The sequence below is a fragment of the Nyctereutes procyonoides genome, unplaced genomic scaffold (genome assembly GCF_905146905.1).
Source record: "Nyctereutes procyonoides isolate TBG_1078 unplaced genomic scaffold, NYPRO_anot_genome, whole genome shotgun sequence".
Taxonomy (NCBI): domain Eukaryota; kingdom Metazoa; phylum Chordata; class Mammalia; order Carnivora; family Canidae; genus Nyctereutes; species Nyctereutes procyonoides.
The window spans coordinates 14,155,886-14,183,218 of record NW_026575130.1 but is presented as its reverse complement, the minus strand read 5'-3'; the positions used below and the strand labels follow the sequence as shown (position 1 = coordinate 14,183,218).

General features: G+C 34.3%; 1 protein-coding gene across 1 annotated transcript in view; it reads right to left on the bottom strand.

Annotated features, from left to right (window-relative positions):
* The window catches only part of SLC9B1 (solute carrier family 9 member B1), a 60,459-nt gene that overhangs the window by 886 nt on the left and 32,240 nt on the right, over positions 1 to 27,333 (bottom strand). The window contains exons 4-11 of the mRNA XM_055342350.1: positions 26,156 to 26,326; positions 24,803 to 24,945; positions 23,326 to 23,453; positions 10,723 to 10,898; positions 6,703 to 6,809; positions 5,464 to 5,613; positions 1,819 to 1,927; positions 1,234 to 1,370 (exon numbers count right to left, since the gene is read on the bottom strand). Coding sequence (XP_055198325.1) covers positions 1,234 to 1,370; positions 1,819 to 1,927; positions 5,464 to 5,613; positions 6,703 to 6,809; positions 10,723 to 10,898; positions 23,326 to 23,453; positions 24,803 to 24,945; positions 26,156 to 26,326 — 1,121 coding nt within the window. The remainder of the gene's footprint in view (positions 1 to 1,233; positions 1,371 to 1,818; positions 1,928 to 5,463; positions 5,614 to 6,702; positions 6,810 to 10,722; positions 10,899 to 23,325; positions 23,454 to 24,802; positions 24,946 to 26,155; positions 26,327 to 27,333) is intronic.

Genomic DNA, 27,333 nt, shown 5'->3' with positions numbered 1-27,333 from the left:
AAACACCCAGGCTGGTCCCATGGACCTGCTTTTCTAACCATGACACATGGAGAATTTTGTTGCATGAGAACTCACAAACTTCTATTTTGGAATAACAATAGAAAAAATCTCTGGAAACCAAGACATTATGTTGCCAGGTTAAAAAGTCTAACAATAAGTAGCAATACCTTTTAGTAGGAGCAGAATACCATTGAATCAGAGGGCAAAACTATAAGGTCTCCCTATTCATTCATTCATTCATTCATTCATCATTCATTCTGTAAGTATGCAGTGCTAACTTATTGTGTACCTCCTGTGTGCCAGGCGCTGTGTTAAGTATGAGGGGAGGAATAATGAAAGAAAGCAGACATTGTTCCTATCTTTCCCATATACCCTGGTGGGGAGATTTGGTCATTAATTAAAATAATATAATTTAAATGCATAATTAAAAATAATATATATGCATTCATGTATGGGGGAGTGGGTACAGATGTAGGAAAGATATATTTTTAAAATAATTAATGTGTCTCTGCTTTAAAAGCATTACATTTAGCCCTACAATATTCAGCAAAATGTAAACATTCCAGTATTCAGATATATTCTTATATTTTGGGAAAATAGAAAAAAATGTTGCATAAGTATAGGAAATATTTGTCATTAAAAGTACACTTTTTTAACCTCAGTAGAATTGCTTTTAAAACTGAGATTTTGGGACACCTGGGTGGCTCAGCAGTTGAGTGTCTGCCTTTGGCTCAGGGCGTAATCTTGGGGTCCTGGGATCGAGTCCCACGTCAAGCTTCCTGCATGAAGCCTGCTTCTCCCTCTGCCTATGTCTCTGCCTCTCTCTGTGTGTCTTTCATGAAGAAATAAGTAAAACTAAAAAAATAAATAAAACTGAGATTTTAAAAGATTACATTATTTTCAATGAGTAGTTACAATCAATCAAACATTTTAAAAGTAAGGTTAATAGCCCACATTTTGTGATTAAAGTAACATTCATGGGACGCCTGGGTAGCTCAGTGGTTAAGTGTCTGCCTTCTGGCCCAGAGCGTGATTCTGGAGTCCCGGGATCGAGTCTCACATCAGGCTCCCTGCATGGAGTCTGCTTCTCCCTGTCTGTGTCTCTACCTCTCTGTCTCTCTGTCTCTCTCATAATAAATAAATAAAATCTTAAAAAAATAAAGTAACATTCATTTGGAATTTAAAAAACTCATCAACATTAAAAATTATTAAAATGACTTAACATGTTCTTACCTGGACTGTAGCTTTAGGCATCCATGATAATGCAATAAATATTTTCTCCTTGAAACTAAAGCCAGCAAAACACATCAATACAAATGTAAAAGAAATTCGAATCAATAATGCCAAACTCATGGTAGCAACACAAATGCCTACAACAGATAAAAATAAACATAAACAAAATATTTGGGAAGAGGTGGTTCTTTATGCCTAGAAAAAGTACAAGAGATTATCTGATAGTAAAGGTACCATGAAAGATAGTATAGATTATATTTATTTAATTAGGAACTAATAGACTTTGAACTTTTGCTATAAATGGAAGTATTCAAAAGGTGCTAATGGTGTGTAATACTTTGTCAGAAAAGAATTCCAATCTGCATTTCCTCGGATGCCTCAGGGAAAATAGTCAAGGCTGTCTTTGGTAACAGAGCACACAGGGTAACAGGAGAGCAAGTGTATGCTAGTAACTCTATCAACATGAGTTTCTGAAGAAGGTTCTTGTAGCATTCCAAGACATATTGTACACAAAGTAAAAATTATTCATAATTTTCTTAAATATTTTCAAATCTTGTATTTTGTTGTGTCTCTAATTATTCTTACCAATAGCATTTGATTTAAGAGATGCAACAGATACTTCTGATCCAACCAAACCAAAAAGAAGGGGTTGAAAAACATGCCATGTAGTTTTAATAATTCTTTGGACTCTAACCTGTAGAAAAGAATAATATATTTTCAGTTATTGTGTTTAGTGGTTGTAACACATAAAAATAAATTGCATTTTAGAAATAAAAATCTCTCTTAACATTTAATGAACTTAAGATATTTTATTTGTAGAAGAAATGGTAAAACTTAAAGATTGAGTAGGTTAATTCTTTTACTCAAACATGTAAGTGGAATTTGGTTTTAAAAAATCTGGAAAGCTTATAGCAGAATTATTTACAGTAGTCAAGACATGGAAGCAGCCCAAATGTCCATTGATTGATTGATGAATGGATAAAGAACATGTGGTATGTAAATACCTATTCATGAACACAATGGAATATTATTCAATCATAAAAAAGAATGAAATCTTGTCATTTGCAACGATATAGATGGGGCTAGAGAGTATACTGCTAAGTGAAATAAATCAGAGAAAGACAAATACTATATGGTTTCACTCATATGTGGAATTTAAGAGACAAAACAAAGAGACAAAAATATACATATATAGAGAGAAACCAAGAAGCAATTTCTTAATTATAGAGAACAAACTGGTGGCTACCAGAGCGGAGGGAAGTGGGGGGATGAGTGAAATAGGTGAAGGGGATTAAGGAGTGCTCATGTTGTGATGAGCACTGGATAACGTATGAAGTGTTAAAACACTATATGGTACACCTGAAACTAATACAATAACTGCATGTTAATCAACTGAAGTTAAAACAAAAACTTTAAAAAAGAAGCGAATAGAAATCAATGCTCCTTGAAACCAGAAAAAAAAATCTACAAAGCTATTCAATAAAAATATTATTTTGTAATTTTGTCTTGGAACAAATAAGATCTTTGGAGTTCCTGACATGTTCTAGTGGTTCAGTAACAATTCTAGCTTTTGTTTATAAGGTAACTGAACAGAGACAGAACTAGAACTACATCATGTCAGATGAGCACATACTCAAAATTATGCAACCATTTCAGCTCTCAAAAAGTTGAGAGGATCTCCCTTAACAATTATCTTGGAACCCAATCCTGTGAAAGTGGTGAATTGATATGTCCTAAGCTACCAGGCAAAAACTGTCAGTAATCTGTCAGGCCTGCTTCCAAAGGACCCATGTTGAAACTTCAAAAAAAACCTTATTTTTTCCTCAAAACCAAACCAAAAACATACATAGATTCTTCTTTTTTAAAGATTATTTATTTATTCATTCATAGAGACACACACACACACACAGAGAAAGGCAGAGGGAGAAGCAGGCTCCATGCAGAGAGCCTGACTTGGGACTCAATCCAGGGTCTCCAGGAGAGACCTAGGTCCCTAGGCTGCAGGTCCCTAGGCTGCAGGTGGCGCTAAACCGCTGTGCCACCAGGGCTGCCCCATACATAGATTCTTAATTTGATTGCCTGCCTGGCTTTCCTTTCTGAGAGTGAACCTCTCCCAGTGCTACTTCCCCAATTATGTGGTTACAACAAAGTCCCCTATTGATATAACAGTACTCTAGCTCTTCTCCAGGAATTTGGATAAAGAAATTTTAGTTTCAGTATGCGCTTATTTATCTTTTTTTTTTTTTTAAAGAAGATAAAACTGTAATATCCTTTGGGTATAAACTATGTTTGTAACTATCTCCCTCATGACTGAGTTTTCTGATTTATAAAAGTGAAGTTTAAAAGAGGAAAAAAAAACAACAAAAAAACAATATTACCCTTTCTTCTTGGTGGGACATTATCCCATTTCTTAAAAAAGATCTTGTTTATGTATTCATGAGAGACACAGAGAGAGAAGCAGACACAGGGAGAGGGAGAAGCAGGCTCCCTGTGGGGAACCCGATGTGGGACTCCAGGGACCATGCCCTGAGCCAAAGGCAGATGCTAAAACCGCCGAGCCACCCAGGTGTCTCTCTTATTTGTTTTTAATACAGATTTTATTTATTCATTTGAGAGAGAGAGAGAGAGAGAGAGAGAGAGAGAGAGAAAGCATGAGAAGGCGGGTAGGGAGGCGGTACCGAGGGAGAGGGAGAAACAGACTCCCCGCTCAGCAGGGAGCCTGACATGGGGCTCCATTCCAGGATCCCAAGATCATGACCTGAGCCGAAGGCAGACACTTAACCAACGGAGCCACCCAGGTGCCCCTGTTACTTTTAATTTTTAGAATATATTCTTTAGGGCACCTGGGTGGCTCAGTGGTTGAGGGTCTGCCTTGGGCTCAAGTCGTGATCCCGGGGTCCTGGGATTGAGTTCCACATTGGGATCCCCATGGGAGCCTGCTTCTCCCTCTGCCCATGTCTCTGCCTCTCTCGCTGTGTCCTTCATGAATAAATAAATAAAATCTTTCAAAAAAATCACTGAATAGTTAATGGGTTAGTCGATAAATAATTTAGTAAAAAATGACTAACCAGTTTATATGCATATATGTATGTGTATACATATTTATGAACACACACACATATCCTTATCTCACAACATTTACAAAAATAAATTCCAGATGAATTAAAGCACTAAATGCAAAAATAAAACAAAAAAACTACCAAAGTATTAGATGATACTATAGAAGACATTACGTTTACAATCTTGCAATCTGGGGTGAAGATATTCTTCTTAAACGAGATACAGAACCAAAAAAAAAAAAAAAAGGTCAGTTTTGACTACAGGTAATTTGACTTCAATACAAAAGACAGTATAAACAAAGTTGAAAATAAGCAAAAATTATGTGCAATATATATAGAACAAAAGAGTAGTAACACTAAGGTATAGAGAAATAAATTAGGAAAAAAGGCAAATCAATCAACTAAAATAATGGGCAAAGAAGATGAATAGGTAGTTAAAACATATATGAAGAGAAGTTTACTACACTACTAATCAGAAATGTAAACAAAGAATACCAAGGTTGTATCATTTTTTACCCATCAGATTGTTTAAAATCTTTGAAGGGATAATTTGGCAGTACTCATCAAAAATAGAAACATTCCATTTTTAAAGTCAGCAATTACATTTCTAGGAATCTATTTTTACAAAAGCACTTGTACATATGCAAAAATACACATGAACAGGATTGTTCATGGTAGCATTATAATATCAAAAATGGAAAGGAACTAAATGTCTACAAACGGAGAACTGATTAAATGAGATGATTGATTCTAGGAAAGGGGGTCTGATATTTGGGAGTGGTAGGGGAAAAGGAGTCTTTTACATTTCATTCTGTATGTGGGCTTTCTGTATTTTTCTAATCTGTTATGAGTATTTGTCATGTATTAATTGCATAACTAAAATTTTAATGAATAAAATAATTAAATCAATAAGTTATACAATCATATTGCACAAAACTTGGGAAAAAGAAAGCAGCCTGATGTGATAACTCAACTTCTAATTGCATTCTAGTGTATTCCCAGGTCCTTTTCCCAAATATTTTTACTTCTTTGATTAATTTATACACATCCTTGAAGACACAAATTTCTGGAACATCTTCCAACTGAAACAAAGAGATTTCCTAAATGTTTATTATAGATATTTTAAAAATACAGTTATTTTATCTTAAAATGATGTATTAAAGATATTTACCTTTTCTGTGGACCAATTTAACCCTGCAACAAAGCTCAACACTAGTGTGCATAATCCTCCAGCTGCATGTAAACCAATACGATGGCCGCCCAAGACAGCAGAAACACATATACTCGAAATAAGAAATGCTCTCTTCAGTGGACATTTTGTCTAGAATTAGGTAGATATTTAGAAATTACTTTACATTTAACATTTAATATAATGTTTACATCTACCATTTATTATTAACCCTTTGGTATCATGTCTCTATATGTCATATTAAAGTGTCTAAAATTTTTACTTTCTTTCTTTCCAAATATTTTAGCAGACTTGGTATCAAGTGAAAAATATGTGCAATTATGAAGTTTTAACTTTTGCCACATCTCTGATATTAATGTCAGTGAAATGGCTACAGTACTTTAGCTATAAGTAAAGAAGAAAGGAAAGAGACCCACATAAACTGTAGTTTGGATATATAACATACCAAAGAATTCTTTAAAAACAAAGTTTTGAATATCTCTTTAGCTGAGACAGCTGTTACAGGGAAGTTAAGGTGGAAGTTAACAGAAATACAAGAGTAATGGCATATCCTTTAGGGAAGTAATGGGTAGAGTTTAATAGTGTTGCCTTAGTCAAAGGGAGTGGGAGTGAATTTAAGTCAGAAAATATGCAGAGATAAATGGCAATCTATTTCCCCAAAAATGTTCAAGGGAAAATTTGAGGGAAAAAAGATTAGGGAAAATTGTCAGGGGTCAATAGGAAATTTAATGAATGAATAAAGGGCTGGGGTGGAATAGAGAAGGTACTCTGGGTTATGTACACTTCTCTGATATTCTTATTCGCCAAATCAAGATGCAGAGACTTCAGTCAAGGCCATTGACCTGAATCAATTACAACTGTGCTCCATTTTATTTTTTATTTTTTTAAATTTTTTATTTATTTATGATAGTCACAGAGAGAGAGAGAGAGGCAGAGACACAGGCAGAGGGAGAAGCAGGCTCCATGCACCGGGAGCCCGATGTAGGATTCGATCCCGGGTCTTCAGGATCGCGCCCTGGGCCAAAGGCAGGCGCCAAACTGCAGCGCCACCCAGGGATCCCCAACTGTGCTCCATTTTAAACAGAGAGTAGCACTGGGAGCTATTTTGGGGAAAGAGAATTAAATATTACATGTAATATTCATGGATCTTCTAAAAGTTCAAATTTTTGAAAGAAATGTCTACAACTATACTTACAAAAAATAGATTAACTTTTTATTTACCTGATCTTCACTTGGAAAATATTGAAGAAAAATTCCCAAAATAGCTCCTGCCAGAACACCAATAAGTATGTCCCGAAAAGAGACAAGGACATTTTTAAGTATACCACCTATAAGTGCACACAATAAGGGAAACATTTCAAAAAATAATATTTTCACATACGTAACATATCAGAAGACCAAATCTACGTAGTTCATAAGGAAAGGTACATATCTTCTAGAGCAAATATATAAAAGTGGATCTTTAATATTTATATAGTTGAAAACATCATGGTCTATTTGATAAACTTAGTATGTACTTTCAAATGATTTAATAAATACACGCAATTCAGAAATATTCATTGAAAATATAGGCCAGAAAACAAGAAAGTAATAAACTGTGTGTCCTCCCTTATAAACACAACCTAAAAGACCAGGGGAAGTGGAAGAATGGACAGAGATGGACAAAGGAGCACCTCTAGCACCTAGCACACATGTCTGGGAATGTTTCTTCTCTGATATACTATTATAACAAAGGAACAAATGGCAAAGATAAAAAAGAAAAATTTAACAACAGAAAAAAAGATTTATTCCAGTGTCAATCCTAGGAATATTCCAGTCAGCAATCAATTGAGTTTCCAACATATTTTATGTACCCATGTCTGTAGTTAGAGTAATAAATTAAAAACCAAAAAGATTCTAAGTCACAAAAAAGTTGTTATGCTATGGGTATTTAGCCCAATGTAGGTATGTAAATAGATATATTTTAGAAATATTTTTCATGCAAATATAATAGAAATGTGGGGTGACAAAAGCAAGGTGGTAGAATGGGAAGCCACAGAACCTTGATCCCCCAAGAAGGCATTAACAACAATATACAGTCCAAAACTTGATGGAATTCCACAAACAAATTAAGAAGTTGTAGCAAGAGAAAAGTGGCTTATCATGTACAAGGAAACTCCTATAAGATTATCTGAGGATCTCAGAGCAGAAACCCTACAGACCAGAAAGGTGTAGGATGGTATATTTAAAGTGTTGAAACAGAATTCAATTCTGTTACAGAATTTAAGATAAAGACATAAAAATGACTGTAAGACAGCATTAGTAGATAGATAACATAAAAAGATATAATTTGTGACATGGATAACAAAGTGAAGAGGGTGAGATGTAAAGGATTAGAATTTTTATATGTGATTGAAATTAAAGTATCACTCTAAGGTTTTATAACTACAGGGATGGAAAAAGATATTCCATGCAAATGATAACCAAAAGACAGCAGGGTGGTCATACTTATATCACACAAATTAAAATTTAAGTCAAATACAAATAAGTCACAAGAGATAAAGAAGGGCATTATATAATGATAAAAAGGCCAATTAACCTAGAAGATAGGGTTAGGTCTCCGTATCTACCATATTCTAAAATATAGATGTATTGAAGATCTACTGTAAAAATAAAACTTTAAAAGGCCCTTTTAAAAAAACATTTTATTTATTTAAGAGAGAGAGAGAGATAGTGAGAGAGAATACCAGCAGTGGGGGGTTGGGGAGAGAGAGAAGCAGGCTCCCTGATGAGCAGGGAGCTGACTAGGAGCTGATCCCAGGAGTCTAGGATCATGACCTGAACGGAAGGCAGACACTTAACCGACTGAGCCACCCAGGTGCCTCAAATCCTTAACATTTTAAATGACAGTTTACATAGGCATGAGTAAAGAGGGTTTTCTAAGCATGTTTCTGCTTTTGGTTTTTTACTCTTTCTGTCCTCAAATTAGGTTTGATCTCTGGTAGCATGTTCCACAGTACCCTATACTATATACTATTCATCACAGTTTGTAATTATTTATTTAACACAAACTCCTTGAGAACATGAGCCACATGGTCTTCTCTGCTGTGTAAACAGTATAGAATAGCATTTAAAAGTGTGGTCTGGGGTCAGATTGCCAGACTGCATCTTGGCTTCCCTAACTTTTGGATTCTCTGACTTTGAGCAAGTTACTTAACCTCTGTTCCTTGGTTTCTTATTCTGTAAAATTAGTACTGTTGTGTGACTATTAAATGAGTGGAAATAGATGGAACTTGGAGCAAGTACCAAGAAATTACTCAGTAAAATTATCCTCAGTATTTGGCACAGTTGTTGGCACAATGGAAGAGGAACACAAAAAATATTTTTTGAAAGAATTACTGATATTAGTTATGAAGGAAAAATTGTCAGATTAACAATAAAAAATTAGAAAATTCTGAATTACAAAAAAAAGATAAAATCAAAAGTAAAATTATAAATACGGAAAATTATAGGATATAAGACAAAAGGTTATAATTCTCAATTTTATGCAGAATCTTATCAAAAAGAACCAAAGATGAATACACCTATAAGATAAAAGCAAAAGACTTCAAGAAAAGTAATTTATAAAACATTTCAGGATGCCAGTGGTCAACAAACATGAACATTTTAAAATATCACTAGTATTCAAAGTACAAAGTACTTCGTTTATTTTTTAAATTTTTATTTATTTATTTATGATAGTCACACACACACACAGAGAGAGAGAGAGGCAGAGACACATGCAGAGAGAGAAGCAGGCTCCATGCACCGGGAGCCCAACGTGGGATTCGATCCCAGGCCTCCAGGATTGCGCCCTGGGCCAAAGGCAGGCACCAAACCGCTGTGCCACCCAGGGATCCCAAAGTACCTCATTTAAAGAGGACTTATCTTTCGCCTATCAAATTAACAAAGATATAAAAGACTAGTAATACCAAGTTTTGAAGAAGGTGAAGAGGGAGTGGCACACTTTTACACCCTGGTAGGACATGATATTGTAGTACGATATATAGTATAGATATATACTATATTTCAAAATTATTAAGGTTAAGCACAACTATTTGGCTATAAGACATTCAACCAAGCATTATTTTATTTTATTTATTTTTTATTTTTTTAAAGATTTTATTTATTTATTCATGAAAGACACAGAGAGAGAGGCAGAGACACAGGCAGACTTCATGCAGGGAGCCCGATGTGGGACTCGATCCTGGGACCCCAGGATCAGGCCCTGGGCTGAAGGCAGGCGCTAAACCGCTGAGCTACCCAGGGATCCCCCAAGCATTATTTTAATAGTGAACATTGGAGTCAACTTCAATTTTCAACAGGTTACATCAATAAGTATGATGCAGCCAATAGAAAACTATATAATTAAAATATCATGGAAATATATTTACTGGAAAGAATCAGGTTACAAGAAAGTAAGGCCAATTCTTATAAATTTCGAAGACTATTGGGAGGGAAGTCAGAGAGAGAGGGGGAGAGAGAGAGGGAGAAGGAGAACTCTAGATTCATATCAAGAGTCAGTTATTATTCCTGTGGCTGTTATAGAGTTTATTTTTATCTTTTCCTTTTTTTTCCTTATTTATGTCTTACGTTTTTAAGAGAAACTATACAAATTATTGCTCAACTTAAGAAATATTTTGGTGCTTCAATAATACAGAAGACTGAATTTCAAACATTGCAGATAATTAAAGCATTACAAAACAAGGAAACATTTACTTTCACAATTTCTGGAGACTGACATTCAAGATCAAATATTTTGGGATTCAGAATTGCTGCAGATCTTGTCCCACCACTACCAAAAAGATACATAGCTGTTCATGCTCTATATATTTAGGTTCTCTTAATAACAAAACAAATATTTATAATGATGGCCAAAAAGGCACATTTTAGAAACATATATTAAATACCAGTATTAATTATATTTCTGCTTAAAATTTTTTATTGAAAACTGTGATAAAATTTCAAAGCAACATGAACAGAAAAATGATAATATGGGATATCAGATTCATTACAATATTTGGTTATTAAAGTAAAATCTTTTGTTAAATAGTGGTTTCTTAATCCATTGAAACTTCTTCCCTGCCCTAGAATGAGTTTCTATGAAGAATGAAAATATGTTACATGCAAAAATAAATAAATGTTAATAAAGAAGCAAAGCCAGGAACCTTGTTTAATGACTAGAAAAAGCTATGAATGAGATGGCAGTTGTAATTTGTTTACCTGAGGAGAAGACTATGCTCAAGCATGTATTGAATCCAGTGATTGCTATGATGTCATCCATACTGCTAGCAGCTATTAGTAAGGTTGGGATGCCTTTCTTAATGCCATATCCATTTTCTTGCAAAAGAAGCATGGAAGGGACAACCACAGCAGGAGAGACAGCACCTAGTACAAAACTAATAGAAAGACTTTGAAAACCAATTTTAAAACATCCTTTTAACAAAGCAGTGTTTTATATTAAACTGTACAACAAATACATTAACCTTTACAGATTTACAATAACTTCAAAGTAAAAATGCTGAGTTAATGTCATTTAATGGTGGTAAAAATTTTTACATGTTTTTTACTACTGGTTGAAAGTTATAGAGATTTCATTGAAGATGCTGGTTTGGGAACAAATTGCCTCTACCTTCATCCCTAAATCTTTGAGATGAAGATATAAAAATAATACAAAAACTCATAACCTAACTAGGAAAAAAAAAAAAAAGGAGAATCTCCAGTGCGTAAGAAACCAAGTATATCCAAGGAAGATAAGACACAGTTTAAGATTGAAAAAAATCATAGGACAAGTGTGTGTAAGGAAATATTGCTACAAAAGAGATTTCTGAAAATGCTCCAAGCTCAGAAATAGATGCCAGGAGCAGGAGGGATCTCTGAGGAAATCCAATGGATGATTATTTGGAGTAAGAATGGCCAGACAACTGTACTCTCCATCCCATTTCTAACTTTTGGACAAGTCAGTAAGGAACAGAGATGTCTGCCCCAAAGAAGGAACAATGAGCAAAGGCAAATGAGAAAATTCCTGGGGTGGATGCAATGTCTTTTGTTGGTATATCCCATTCAGTACCTTACCTCATCTCTTCCACATTCACTTTATAAAGAATGAAGTATATACCTTGTGCAGAGATGTTTTTGGTGCCCCACCAGAACCTGTTTACCAGTGCACACATCCCCCAGATGCTGCTGCTGGCTGCTAACCCCTACACCTGGAGCTTTCTAGCAGTCTTACTCTGCTGAGAAGAGCTTACTTGGGGATGCTAAGGAGGTTTTCCCCCCACTCCTTCTTCTAGACAGCTCCTGTCAATTATTGACTGAAGTAGAGGGTCTGATAGTTTAGTACTTTGCCTCTGGCTATACAATCTGATACAGTTTACTCTCAAAACTTCCCCATGGACTCAAGAAGAGCCTAGAATTCTCTGAAAATACTTATTTGCCTAGCTTGATTGTTTCTAAACTTTACAGCACTTTGGAATCACCTGGTATATTATTTATCGGTAGCTGCTTAACATATTATTTCCAAATTTAGTAGCTTAAAACAACACTTATCACACAATTTCTGTGGGCCAGGAATCTGGGTGTGGCTTTGTTGTATGCCTCTGAATCCAGGTCTCTCATGAGGTAGGTAGAAGATGATCTGCTTTAGTTACATGGCTGCTGCAGGCTTTCAATATTTTGTCATGGGTGCTTCTCAATCAACGGGGCTGTACTCATAATATGGCAGCTGGCTTCCCCCAAGAGAAGCAATCAAAGAAAATGCAAGAGAGAACATACAAGATAGAAGGCATGGTCTTCTCATGACCTAATTTTAGAATTGACATTCTACCATTTCCACCATATTTTGTTTGTTAGAAGCAAGTAAGTCCAGCCCATATTCAAGAAGAGGATGCTACACAAAGTTGTAAATATCAGAAAGTAGGGATCAGTGGGAGTGATCTGAGATACTGAGTACAATGTACTTGGGGATCTTTCAAAATACTGATGCCTGGCTCCCATTCCAAGACATACTGATCTGATATAAGATGGTCTTTGACCTGGTACTAGCATTTTAAACAATTTTTTAAAATTGTGGCAAGGAAATTGACATAATATAAAATTTGTCCTCAACCATTTTTAAGTGTGCAGTTTAGTAGTGTTAACCGTATTCACATTGCTGTATAACAGATCTCGAGAACTTTTTTGTCTTAACAAAACTAAAACTCTATATAACCATCAAACAAGTCCTCTTTCTCTCTCACCCCAGCCCCTAGCAACCATCATTATACTTTCTATTACTATGATTTTGACTACTTTAGATATATCAGTGGAATCATACAGTATTGTCCTGGCTTATTTATCCCAGCATAATGTCCTGAAGGTTCACCTATGTTATAGAATGGGACAGAATTTCTTTCTTTTTTAAAAGGTGAATAATATTCCATTCTATGTATACACCACATTTTCTTCATTCATTCATCTGTCAGTGTGGGCTGCTTCTACTTCTTGGCTATTGTAAATAATGTTCCAATAAACATCGATGTGCAAATATTTCTGAGATCCCTTGTTTTCAATAGGCCTCAGGTATCCAAAGTGTGCCACTCTTTTTTCTGCCAGCATTCTGAGTCAGGTGAGACAGAAACAAGTCCCTCAGCTCAAAAAGTCAAAATGAAGAACATATGCTTTAGCCTTTTTCTCTCCTTCCTGATGGAGAAGCCAGGAGTTGGGAGCTTTCTCCCAATTGCCCCTTGCTGTGCAGGGAGGGGATGAGGTATGGTAGGTAAGTGCAATGAGGTGTTCTAACTGCTCCCATGTGTCTTTGGCCTTGCACTTGGAAGGGAGTTCTCACAAAGGTAATCTGGTTCTTATGTTTTTAAGTCAGTGTTGTGTGAGGAGAGCCTGGGGCTTTGTATTCTTCCATGTTGCTGACATTATTCTTCTGATTATTGGGATTTTTGAAAGCTCCTCAGGTGATTTTAATGTATAGCAAAGTTTGGGAACCATTGATTTTCCCCGTAGCTTCCTTCACTCAGAGGTTTCTACTGAGACATCCCTGAATACATTATTTGCATAAGAATCTTAGTCTCAGTCTGAGCCTCTGAGATACCTTGTTTGGTAATTTGGTTGGACTATTCCCTTCAAGAAGACAAAACAAACAAACAAAAAACCCAATAGATAATAAACTAATCACAAATTAATGTTAAGAGTAAAATACAAAAATGGGCCCCCATTCAAGGATCAGAAAATATTTAGAGAAATCTGTCACTTTGGGGCACCATGCTCATTAAGGAGAAAAAATTTATACCTGAGAAAAGAGATATACTAGGAAGACAGAAACCAAACCAAGACCTCAGGATAACTATAAATACCCTCTGAATCATGAAAGTATACTGCATCTACCCATAAAAATTTAATGATAGTTTCTAGAAATTAACAACAAATTCTCCAAATTAAAATAATTAGTGATACAAACATAGCTAAAAAGTGACTTAAGAAGCTAGAGGACTGTGCAGAGAAAATTTTCCAGCATGTACTGCAAAAAGGTAAGCACAAAAAAAGTATAAAGAAAACTTAATAGGTATAGAGGAGTTACAAAAGGGCATAATAGAAGAGAACTCCAGAGAGGATAAAGACATACTCAAGACCTGGAAAAAAAAATAGATACACAACCCTTTGATTGACACATCACACCAAATATTTAGTAGAACAGATTTTTAAAAGATTCACCTCATGATACTAAGGAATTGTTAATTTAGTAAGAAAAATGCCATTACCTTTTAGAAATGCATACTGTAGGATACAGGGATGAAATACCATCATTTGTGTAATTTACTTTAGGATTCATTAGGGACTATCAAGTCTAAATTAAGGATATTTGGGAGTTTGTTAGTATTCTCTCTACTCCTGTACAAGTTTGAAAATTTTCACTAAATAAAGAGACCTATCTGAGACTGCTCTTTTCAAACTTTAATATGAAAACAAGATACATGAGAATCTCATAAAAATGCAGATTCTATTTCAAAAGATCTGGGACCAAGATTCTGCATTTCTAACAAGCTTTTAGGTGATACTAATGTTGCTGTCCAAAGAACATACTTTGTACAGCAAGAAATTAATTGGAATAATTCAGAATACTGAGCTTCCAAAGAGAGAGAGAGAAAACAAGATTGGGATAGCTTACCTAGAAAAGGAATTAAAAATTAGTTTGATAAGAGACTCCTCATGGGCAAAACTAATGCAAAGAGATAACACCAATATCCTTGAAGTATTGAGAAAATACTTTTGAATCTAAAATTCAATTCTGGGTCACACAGAAGTCATGTTCAGACATTCAAGTATGCAGTTTATTATCCACTGATCAGTTTGAAGAGAACTGGGAGATCAACTCATTAGGAAGGATAATTAGTACAAAAGAAAAGAGTTTAAAAAAAATAAAAGGGCATAGGTAGCATAATGGAGATATTAAGAATAAAGGCTCTAGGGGATCCCTGGGTGGCGCAGTGGTTTGGTGCCTGCCTTTGGCCCAGGGAGCTGTCCTGGAGACCCGGGATCGAATCCCACGTCAGGCTCCCGGTGCATGGAGCCTGCTTCTCCCTCTGCCTGTGTCTCTGCCTCTCTCTCTCTCTCTCTGTAGCTATCATAAATAAATAAAAAAATTAAAAAAAAAAGAATAAAGGCTCTAGGCACAGCCAAAGTTTTGGATCTATCTATCTAGTCATCTGATGTTAGGAAAACCATGTAGCATCTCCTTGTCTCCATTTGTATGCAAAAAAAATGAGAATAATAATAGTATCTACTTCACAGAACTTTGTGAGGATTAAATAAATTATCAAGTACTTCACAAAGTGCCTGACACATGGTAACACCATATAAATGTTTGCTATTACTATAATTATTGTGATTATCATCACAAGAAATAATGATGAGTAGTGAAATTCATTGCTAAATCTATAGTTCATTGTGAAGAAAACTTAAAAATAATCTTAGACTAAAATTCTAGATTATATTAACTGGTGGGGAAATGTATGAGGCAGTGAAGGAATGTAAAAACAAGCCATTAAGTATGGTTTTTCAAAAATTTTGGGTAATTACAAGGAGAATGTGTTTGTAATTTCTAAGTATTAAAGGAATAAACAAAAGTGGAACAAAGAAAATGCTGTTAATCCAACAAAAGATTAAAAAAGTGAAAAAAGAATGAAATTCACATGAATGTATAATATTTTAAAAAGTGAAATAAAAGCAAGGTTAAGTAAAAATTGACCTACAAGGAATTGGTTGGATGGACCTGTTAAGAAAGAGCCTCTTTGACTGCATTTTTAAAATTTAGCTCTGAGTTGTTAGTAAGATATATATCTAATACAAAATGGTACAGAGAAGTTGAAAATTACAAGTGGGATGAATAAATTGGATCTATTTCATAAATGAAAGTTTTGGCTTACATTAGAAAGTTAATCAACATAATTCACTATAATAAAATAAAGGAGAAAATTTATATTATCGCCTCAATAGGAGCAAACAATTATTTGATAAAATTCTACACCCAGGTATAATAAAAACTTAACAAACTAAGAAGGGATATAAATTTCCTTAATCTAATTAAGGGAAGCTACAAAACACTTATGACAGATATAGAATCAAAACAAAGATGCTTACTATCACTACTCTAATCAACATTATTATATTTAAGGGCCTAATCAGTGCCATAAGAAAGAAAAATAGGAAAGAAAGAAAGAAAGAAAGAAAGAAAGAAAGAAAGAAGAAAAAAAGAAAGAAAGAAAGAAAGAAAGAAAGAAAGAAAGAAAGAAAGAAAGAAAGAGGTATGGCTGTCATCCACAGATGACATACCTATATGTGTAGAAAAACCAAAGCAACTACAGATAAATTTTAATTAATGAGCACAAAAAGGTTTCTGGAGACAAAAATAATATAAAAAATAAACAATATTTCTGAATACCAGCAACAAGTAATAAAAACCTAAAAAGTACAGACATACTATTTACAATTGCCTCAAAACTATCAAATGCCTAGAAATAAATGTAATTAAACATACACAGAAATCCTATGTAGGAAATAAAAATCCCTTAAGAAAAATTAGAGAATACCTAAATAAATGGAGGGGCAAGTCATGAGTATGAACTGAATAACTCAATACAATAAATGTATCAATCATCTCCCAACTGATAGATTCAACATAATTTCAATGAAAATTTTTGGTAAAAATTGACAAAATGGTTCTCACTTTATATGGAAATACAGAGGGTTATTAATAGTGAAGACCATCTGGAGATCATAAAAGTTTTGTTATGTAAGATATCAATATTTATTACAAAGTTGTAGTAATTAACACAGAAGATAGACAAATAGACAATGATTAAGAATAGAGTCCAGAAACAGATGCATACTTATATGGACAGATTATTTATGACAAAGGATACACTATAGAGCAATAGGACTGGTAAAAGTAGTCACTTATATCAATAGTGCAGAGTCAATTGGATATTCCTAAATTGAGGGCAGAGAAGCAGGGAGACAGAAAAAAACTTGGCCCTCTTTCATGTCAAAAATCAATTTAAGGTAGATTATGGATTTAAATGTGAAGGTAAAACAGTAAAATTACCAGAAAATAATATAGAGAGTATCTTTATTATTTTGGATAGGGAATGGCTTTTTTTTAAGATTTTTTATTTATTTATTAGAGAGAGAGAAAGAAACTGGCAGAGGGAGAAGCAGGCTCCATACAGGGAGCCTGACGTGGGTCTGCATCCCACGTCTCCAGGATAACGCCCTGGGCAGAAGGTGGCGCTAAACCGCTGAGCCACCCGGGGTGCCCAGGGAATGGCTTCTTAAACAGAAAGTACTAACAATAAAGAAAAAGAATGACAGATTGGCCTACATTAAAATGAAGAATTTCTACCATTAAGGGAGTAGAAAGGGTAGTTGCTAAATGGAAAAAGGAAAATGGAAAATAAAAAAAACATATTTAACAGAGGACTAAGAATATGTTAAGAACTCCTATCAAAAATTCAGAAAAAGCAACAACAACCAAAAACCCATTAGAAATATGGGAAAGAAGGGATCCCTGGGTGGCGCAGCGGTTTAGCGCCTGCCTTTGGCCCAGGGCGCGATCCTGGAGACCCAGGATCGAATCCCACATCAGGCTCCCGGTGCATGGAGCCTGCTTCTCCCTCTGCCTATGTCTCTGCCTCTCTCTCTCATTCTGTGTGACTATCATAAATAAATAAATAAAAAATTTAAAAAAATAAAAATAAAAAAAAAAGAAATATGGGAAAGAAACTTAACAGGCACTCTTCAGCTTTACTAGAAATCAGAGAAATAGAAATAATCCCAGTGAGCTATCACAACATACGCATGTGAATAGTTCAAGTTAAAAAGACTGATAGGGCAGCCCCAGTGGCTCAGTGGTTTAGCACCGCCTTCAGCCTAGGGTGGGATCCTGGAGTCCCAGGATGGAGTCCCAGGATGGAGTTCCATGTTGGGCTCCCTGCATGGAGCCTTCTCCCTCTGCCTGTGTCTCTGCCTCTCTCTATGTCTTTCATGAATAAATAAATAAAACCTTAAAAAAATAAAAAAATAAAAAGACTGATAATTCCAAGAAGTGGCAGGGATTAGAATAACAGGAACTCTTATATACTACTGGTGCAAATGTAAATTAGGAATTCTGAAAAATAATTTGATGTAATCCAAACTTTTAAACATATAGTTACTGTGTGAACCAACAATTCAATTCCTAATTATGTATCTATAGAAAACTATGTATCAAGAGTTATTTACAAAAATGTTTGTAAGAGCATTAATAATAGCAACCCCTAGCTGGGAACAATATAAATTCCCACTGACAATAGAATGCACAAATAAACTAGAAGTTGCGGTATGTGTGTGTGTGGTGTGTGTGTGTGTGTGTGTACGCAATGGAATATTATTCAGCCATGAGAACGAAAGAAATGCTGCCATTTACAACAACATGGACCTTGAGGGCATTAAGCTAAGTGAAGTAAGTCAGACACAGAAAGACAAATATTGTATGATATCATTTATGTGTGGAATCTAAAAATACTGAACTCATAGAGATAGAATAGTGGTTATGAGGGTCTGAAGGGTAGAAGAAATGGGGAAATGTTGGTCAATAGACTATAAAATTCCAATTATAAGATGAATAAATTTTGGAGATCTAATGTACAGCATGGTGATAATGGTACTGTATTATATACTTGAAAGTTGCTAAGGGAGATGGTCTTAAATGTTCTCACTACACACACAAACAAAAGGTAATTATGTGACAAGATGGAACTGTTAACTAATGGTATGTTGGTAATCATTTGGAATATATAAGTGTATAAAATCAACATGTTGTATATCTAACTTACAAAATGTTTTATGTGAATTACATATTAATAAAGTTGGAAAGAAATGTATGATGGCTTATGACAAAAAAATACAACATCTGAATTAAAAAGAAAATCACTGGATAGGATTGAGAGAATGTTGAAGACTAGAAGCAAAGATCAATGAACTTGAAGATATAGCAAACACACACACACACACACACACAATGGAATATTGTTCAGCCATAAAAAAGAATGAAATCTTGCCATTTGCAACAATATAAATAGAACTAGAGAATATATGTATATATATATATACACACACACTCTTTCCATAATTAGGCAATTGTTGATAATGCTGCTATAAACATTAGGGTGCATGTATTCCTTTGAATCAGTATTTTTTTATCCTTTGGGCAAATACCCAGTAGAGAACTACTGGATTGCTGAGTAGTTCTACTTCTAACCTTTTGAGAAACCTCCATACTGTTTTCCGGAGTGGTTCCACCAGTTTGCATTCCCATCCAGAGTGTAAGAGGATTCCTCTTTTCTGTATCCTCACCAATATCTGTTGTTTCCTGTGTTGTTAATCTTAGCCATTGTGACATGTGTGAGGTGTTATTTAATTGTAGTTTTGATTTGTATTTCCTTGATGATGAGTGATGTTGAGCATCTTTTCATGTGTCTGTTAGCCATCTGTATGTCTTCTCTGGAAAAATGTCTAATCATGTCTTCTGCCCAGTTTTAAACTGGATTATTTGTTTTTTGGGGTATTGAGTTTTATAAGTTCTTTATATATTTTGGATACCAATCCTTTATCAGATATGTCATTTGTAAATATCTTTTCCCATTCCAAAGGTTGTCTTTTAATTTTGTTGATTGTTTCCTTTGCTGTGCAGAAGCTTTTGATCTTGATGCAGTCCCAATAGTTTATTTTTGCTTTTGTTTCCCTTGTCTAAAACAACAACTTTATACCACTATGCATCCACTAAAAAATGATAAAATTAAGTAGACAGACAGTACCAAGTATTGGAGAGGATGTGGATGGCCTAGAATTTTATACATTGTTAGTGGGAATGTACTATAATACTTTGGAAAACTGGCACTTTTTACTTATTTTTATTTATTCTTTTAAAGATTTTATTTTTAAGTAATCTCTACATGGGGCTGGAACTCACAACACATAGATCAAAAGTTACATGCTTTACTAACTGAGCCAGTCAGGTGCCCCATTTTTTTTTTAAAGATTTTATTTATTTATTCCTGAGAGAGAGAGAGAGAGAGAGAGAGAGAGAGAGAGAGAGTCAGAGACACAGGCAGAGGGAGAAGCAGGCTCCATGCTGGGAGCCCGACGTGGGACTTGATCCTGGGACTCCAGGATCGCGCCCTGGGCCAAAGACAGGCGCTAAACTGCTGCACCACCCAGGGATCCGTTAAATAAAATTAATCATCTTACCATATGATTCTGCAAATCTATTCTTAGGTTTTTCCCTAAGAAATGAAAACATATGTCTACACAAAGACTTGAATGCAAAAGTTCATACAACTTTATTTATAATGGCTGAACTGGAAACAATCTAAACATCCATCAAGAAGTGAATAGTTAGTGGTATATTCATACAATGAAATACTACTCTGCAATAAAATGGAATGGATAATATGGATGCATCTCAAAAACAACTCGCTGACCAAATGAAGCCAGAAAGGAAACAGGACATGTTATATAACTACATTTACTTAAAACTCTAAAAAATTGAGTCCATTGTGACAGAAAGTAGATTGTGAATTGCCTATGGCTCATGTGGAATTAACTGGGGGGAGTAAAGAAAATTTTTGGAGGGTTAATGAAAATATTTGGCATCTCAGTTGTGCTGGTGGTTACATGTGTATATAAATTTCTCAAAACTCACTGAAATGTTCACTAAAATAGGTGCTCATTCTATTGTATGTGAACTATACCTCAATAAAACTTTATTAGTAGATTTCTCAAATATCTGCAAAAACTAAGTAGAAAATGTTATGAAAAAAATCTATCATCAATAAAAAGCACGAAATACCTAAGAAAAAAACTATGAAGATAGCCTAGATCTTTCTTAAAATTGTAAACATTGTAGAACTTAAGATAACACCTAAATAATTAGGGAGAGGTCTCAATTTTATCTTTTTTTTAAATTTTTATTTATTTATGATAGTCACAGAGAGAGAGAGAGAGGCGCAGAGACACAGGCAGAGGGAGAAGCAGGCTCCATGCACTGGGAGCCTGACGTGGGATTCAATCCCGGGTCTCCAGGATCACGCCCTGGGCCAAAGGCAGGCGCCAAACCGCTGCGCCACCCAGGGATCCCAGGTCTCAATTTTTAAAGGTATAATCTCTCCTCCAAATTAATTCATTAATTTGTTGCTATGCCCATTAAAATATTCTCATGATTTTTCATTGAACTAGACTAGCTGATTTTAAGACTCATTTGGGAGAATAAGGGTTTAGAATGAAAAATGAAGTCAATGTAAAAAAATACTGTTTTTGTAAAGGCAAAATAATTAAAACTGTAGAATAGTGACATTGAAATAGACAAAATAGATTGGAAGAAAGCAGAACACAAATTATAAAAACAAATATATGGTATTTATTAGATTATAAAATCAGTATTTCAAATCAATAGAGAAAAGAAAGAAGTTTTCCATAAATGGTGTTGGGACAACTACCTATTCATGTGAAAAACAATGTAGCTAGATCCTCACATGTAATAAACTAGCTATTTTAAAGGAATTTTTAAAAAATGAACATAAAAGTAATGAGAATAAAATATAGAAGAATATATTTGTGACCTTTTGAATGACACATAGAAAGTTATTAAACAGAAACACAAATATTGATAAATTTGATTACATCAAAAAACCTTTGGTAAAAAGGACCTTTTGAATGACACATAGAAAGTTATTAAACAGAAACACAAATATTGATAAATTTGATTACATCAAAAAACCTTTGGTATATCAAAAACAGTTACACTGCCTCCCCATGGCCTCATTTTTCTTTTTGATTTTCAAGGTCAAGGAATATTATGTATTTGCTCTTTTATCTGTTGGAAATAATAAAATGCCCTTTTTAAATAAAAAGAAAGTCACCATAAGCAAAGTTAAATATCTAGTGGTATATTAGGACAAGATATTTGCAATATTTGTAACAAAACACTGAAATAATAAGAAAGAAAAGAATAACTCAACAGAAAAGTAGAAAAAGGATATAAACAGGCTAGTATCAAAATACTAAAGCTCATTAATAATTACGTAAATGCATCTTAAAACAACAAAGAAATATCATTTTTTGTTCACCAGAGTGGAAGAAATCATAAAGCTTGATAATATCAAGAATTTGCAAGGATTTGAAAATAATAGGTTATTTTCATACCCTGCTCGATATAGGGTTGAAGGAATTTTGACAGTTCCATCAAAACTGAAAATGCACATAATCGAGGTAACCATTCTAGAAAACCCACATTTGTGTAAAAGGAGACAAATAAAATGTATTTTTTGTAACACTGTAAATGAAATCTGGTCTTATCATGCAATGTAACACTATACAACAATTAAACAACAAATGAACTACATTTTTAATAGGTATAAATCTCAAGAATACTGTTGAATTAAAAAAAGGAAACTGCAAACAAAGTGATATTCTTTGATATGATTTATATAGTATATATGTATACAGTAGCTATATCCCTGGAAAGAGTATTTTTTGTGTATTTGCATATAAATCACACAAAATGTTATTTTTAAAGATCTAGAATGATAACATAAAACTCATAAAAGTTGTTATTTTGGGTAGGGCTATGGGTACTAGGATTTGAAAACATGATTAAAAGGCTTTTTACTTTTGTCTGTAAGGTTCTAATTTTTCAAAAATAAAATTCATTTGGGTATTTTATAATAAAAACTAATTTTAAAAAACACATTGCATTTGGCAATAAGTATGTATGTAATGGGTGAACTTTACATTCAAATGGATAAGTGGAGGCCAAAGGTAAATGCATTGAAAAATGAAAAGGAGTTCAGTCAGGATCTAGAGACAGTGAGGAATTGGGACATGAAGGTAAATGAATAGTGGGTAAAAACAGATGGGACATCGGATTTAGGGAAAGAGTGTTTTTGCTATAATATCTATATCTATACAGAATCTCTCTCATATGTGTATGTAATATATACATACAATGTATAAGGAAAAGGGCATTGGATGGGTTGAAAAGTAGAAATAGCTTAAAATATAGGACAGAAGGAATAAATTGATGAAGTGAATTATTTTGCACTAAACATTTAGGGAACATGCATGTTTGTTAAGGACATGGTAGATTTAGGACATGGCTCTGCTTCTGACCAACAAATTTCCAAGATTTTCTACCACTGTGAAAAGAATTCTAATGAGAAGTTTGTCTATATAATATTCTGGTAATTTTAAACTAAGCATTCTTAACTCAATATTTTCATAGAGAAAATGAGAAAAAGTTACCCCAACAGAAATCCCCATTGCCAGGGAAAATTCATAAGGAAGTGGGAAACAAGAGCGGTTGAACATGCCTCCATTAGGCATGGACCTATAGCCAATCTTAAACAAACTCTTTTCAAATTCTTCAAAGCCTGAAACATAAAAATAATCACATTTAGACAAATTTATAATGGCCAATAAGACAATTATTTAAGTAAATTTTGAAATATATGGTCTTTTCTGAGTAATTAGCTTTTACTAAGTTAAATCTTCCAGATTGTTCTACTGGGCTTGAAATGCAAATGCAGCTAATTTTATATGTCATCACAGATTGGATTATAAACTATTTCACATTTTATAAAACATTGTTGTATCTAAATTATTTTAAAAGTTCCATTTCTCTGTAACTAAATAACTATTCCTACCTTCAGCAATCTTTCTTGTAAATAGTATAATGAAAGTAACCTACAGGTTTATTTCTATCAGTTAACTTTTAGAAATGATATGTTTGATTAATTTGATAATTATAATAGAAAATATCAATGTGCCAAAAGAGAAAATAACTTAAAAACAGCATATCTCACTAAAAAGGTGAATTTTAAAATTTTCTCATTGGCTCAAATTTTCTACTGGAGGATATAATTATCACTGTCTTTATGCTCTTTTTTTTAAAATTTATTTATGATAGTCAGAGAGAGAGAGAGAGAGAGAGAGAGAGAGAGAGAGAGAGGCAGAGACACAGGCAGAGGGAGAAGCAGGCTCCATGCACCTGGAGCCCGACGTGGGATTCGATCCCGGGTCTCCAGGATTGTGCCCTGGGCCAAAGGCAGGCACTAAACCGCTGTACCACCCAGGGATCCCCTGTCTTTATGCTCTTGAAATATTTCTACTAAACTCATATATTTGGTGTTTGAGTACAGTTATATTCATGAATAGTCATCTTTTTAAAACCCAAATAGATTTATGGGATATTTTAAGAAATATTTAAAAAGATTAGCTTCTACAATGATGCAAAGATAATCAGGAACATACTTCAGTGTAGGAAAAAAGTCATGGAACAAAAATATTATCAAATTTCTAATCCTCCTGAGAAACAAAATAAAAGAAAAGCAAAAACGGTTTAGGAGTAGATCTTATCCTTTTTTAACTGAAAAGTAAATAATTCTCCAGAGAAAAGCCACAGCTGCTAAATAATACAAATGCTGTGCAAGGGGCACGTATCTCTATGCAAATAATTAAAGATGAGCTCTAATAAAGATCTCACATCATTAAAGATGATCTCTAATAGAAATCTCACATCATAATAATTTTGCCTTATATCAGTAATAATGATGACCAGAAGTAGAACTTAAAAGATGCCACATTTCTGCAAAATCTTTGTCTTTTTTTTTTTCCTTACAGGCTTTACTTGCAACAGCAGTAACAAAAATTCTGCCTTTTTCTTTTCTACTAGCCTCTAATATTTAAAATATCTTTATTCAAGATATAATTAGAAACCTACCTGTGGATCAAGTCCAAGCCCAGCTTGTATTAGGATAACGGTAAGGGCAGTGTTTCTTAAAATTGAAGACCATGTACTATTAACTTGGATGTAATCACTGAGGTATGGAACATTCCTTATGGCAAAACCAGCCAGTAACATCCCTTAAAAGAAAGAAAATAAGGCATATCTGATTCAGTTCATTTTTCTAAGTTATAAAATAGAAATATTTAATTTCCCTTCCTCAAACACACTATGTCTCATTACTTCGGTGAAGGGCAGCTTACATACAAATAGAGAAGGCAGTATAAGTTAAGGAATGAAGATAAGAAATGACATATCTCAAATGGCTACAATAAGTAATTGAGTGTTGTTGGAACATAAAAAACAAGGATGGGAGTGGGAGATGGGTAGGAGGGGCCAAATAATATAAAGCTAATCCCCCTGAAGCCTCCATTCTCACTGGTTTTGGCAATGCCTTTATGCTTTTGCACCATAGGAAAGTTTTAGAAGGAAGTGACATAATGAATCTTGTATTTTCTATGTGATGGTCTTGATGAATTAGATAGACATAAAACTGGAGGAGAGAACAATTAGAAGGGTCTTTCATAGTCCATGGAAGAGATGGAAAACAAATAGCCTAAGTTAGGGCAGGAGTGGAAGTTTTGGAGAAAAAAAAAAGATTCAGTGAATACTTAGCAGGTGCTGAAAGGATGTTGTGGACATAGAAAGGGTGTTTAGCAATAGAATGGAGTGATTATCTCTACTTACAGAGTACTGAATATTTGGGTGTATTTAATACTTAGAAGATATGAGACACCACTAATAGAAGTTGTTCCACTAATTTTCCTCTGTCCAGATGGAGAGTTATATAATAATGTTAATGAAGAAATAGGATGTGATATTGGTTAGGCAGATGATGCATCCATGAATGTACATAGTGGAGATAACCAAATAGCTTACTCTAAAACCTTAAAGCCTTCTGATGCCCTAGTCACTATACTATTTGAATCTTACAATTAATATTTGAATTAGATTATCTATAGAAAAATTCAGTCTTTTCCAAATGTTTCCTTTTTAGAATATATTTAAAACTAACTTAAAAAGTCCTACTAAACAATAAAGCAAGAGGAATCATATATTGAACATATTTAAATTATTTGCAAATGTATTTCAGAAAAAAAATCTGTGTGCTTATGTGTAAAAAGAATAAATATTTCTATAAGTAAGCTACAGGCATACATATATAGTAAATACATACATAAAGATCATGTTACATTGAAATATTTCTAAATTATATCTATTCTGACTGGAGTATGTTTATAATTTACATATAGTTAATAACAAAGAAATAAGAACTAACTGTACACTTACCAAGAAGAGGTGGAAGTGGAGGCACTGAAGGTATTCTAATGAGTTCCAAAAGTTTCCCCCCAATAATGGCACTATGAAAGATGATTAATAGTCCAAATAAATTTCCACCAGGGAGAACTTCAGGGCCTGAGAATGACCAGGCTACACACCATATCATAAAAAATGCAATTCCTGAAATATAAAAAAGGCATATATCTATATATCTACATAGACATATATATATATACAAAAGATGAATTCTATTTTATTAAATGTCTTATTAATAGTCCCATATAATGAATGATACATAGCATAGACTAGTGTTGCTTGCTAGTATGGTTGAAGAAATATCTGTTTAACATATATTCCAAAAAGGGCAGGAAACAACAACTGTTGGAGAGGATGTGGAGAAAAGGGAACCCTCTTACACTGTTGGTGGGAATGTGAAATGGTGCAGCCACTCTGGAAAAATGTGTGGAGGTTCCTCAAAGAGTTCAAAATAGACCTGCCCTATGACCCAGCAATTGCACTGCTGGAGATTTACCCCAAAGATGCAGATGCAATGAAACACTGGGACACCTGCACCCCAATGTTTCTAGCAGCAATGTCCACAATAGCCAAACTGTGGAAGGAGCCTCGGTGTCCATCGAAAGATGAATGGATAAAGAAGATGTGGTTTATGTATACAATGGAATATTACTCAGCCATTAGAAACGACAAATACCCACCACTTGCTTCAAGGTGGATGGAACTGGAGGGTATTTTGCTGAGTGAAGTAAGTCAATCAGAGAAGGACAAACAGTGTATGTTCTCATTCATTTGGGGAATATAAATAATAGTGAAAGGGAATATAAAGGAAGGGAGATGAAATGTGTAGGAAATATCAGAAAGGGAGACAGAACATAAAGACTCCTAACTCTGGGAAACGAACTAGGGGTGGGGGAAGGGGAGGAGGGCGGGGGGTGGGGATTAATGGGTGACGGGCACTGAGGGGGGCACTTGACGGGATGAGCGCCGGGTGTTATTCTGTATGATGGTAAATTGAACACTAATAAAAATTAATTTATTAAAAAAACATATATTCCAAAGTCCCTATCAATTTATGGACAAGTTTTAACAAAGTATTATTAATTTAAAAAACTATTTAGGGGATCCCTGGGTAGCGCAGCGGTTTGACGCCTGCCTTTGGCCCAGGGCGC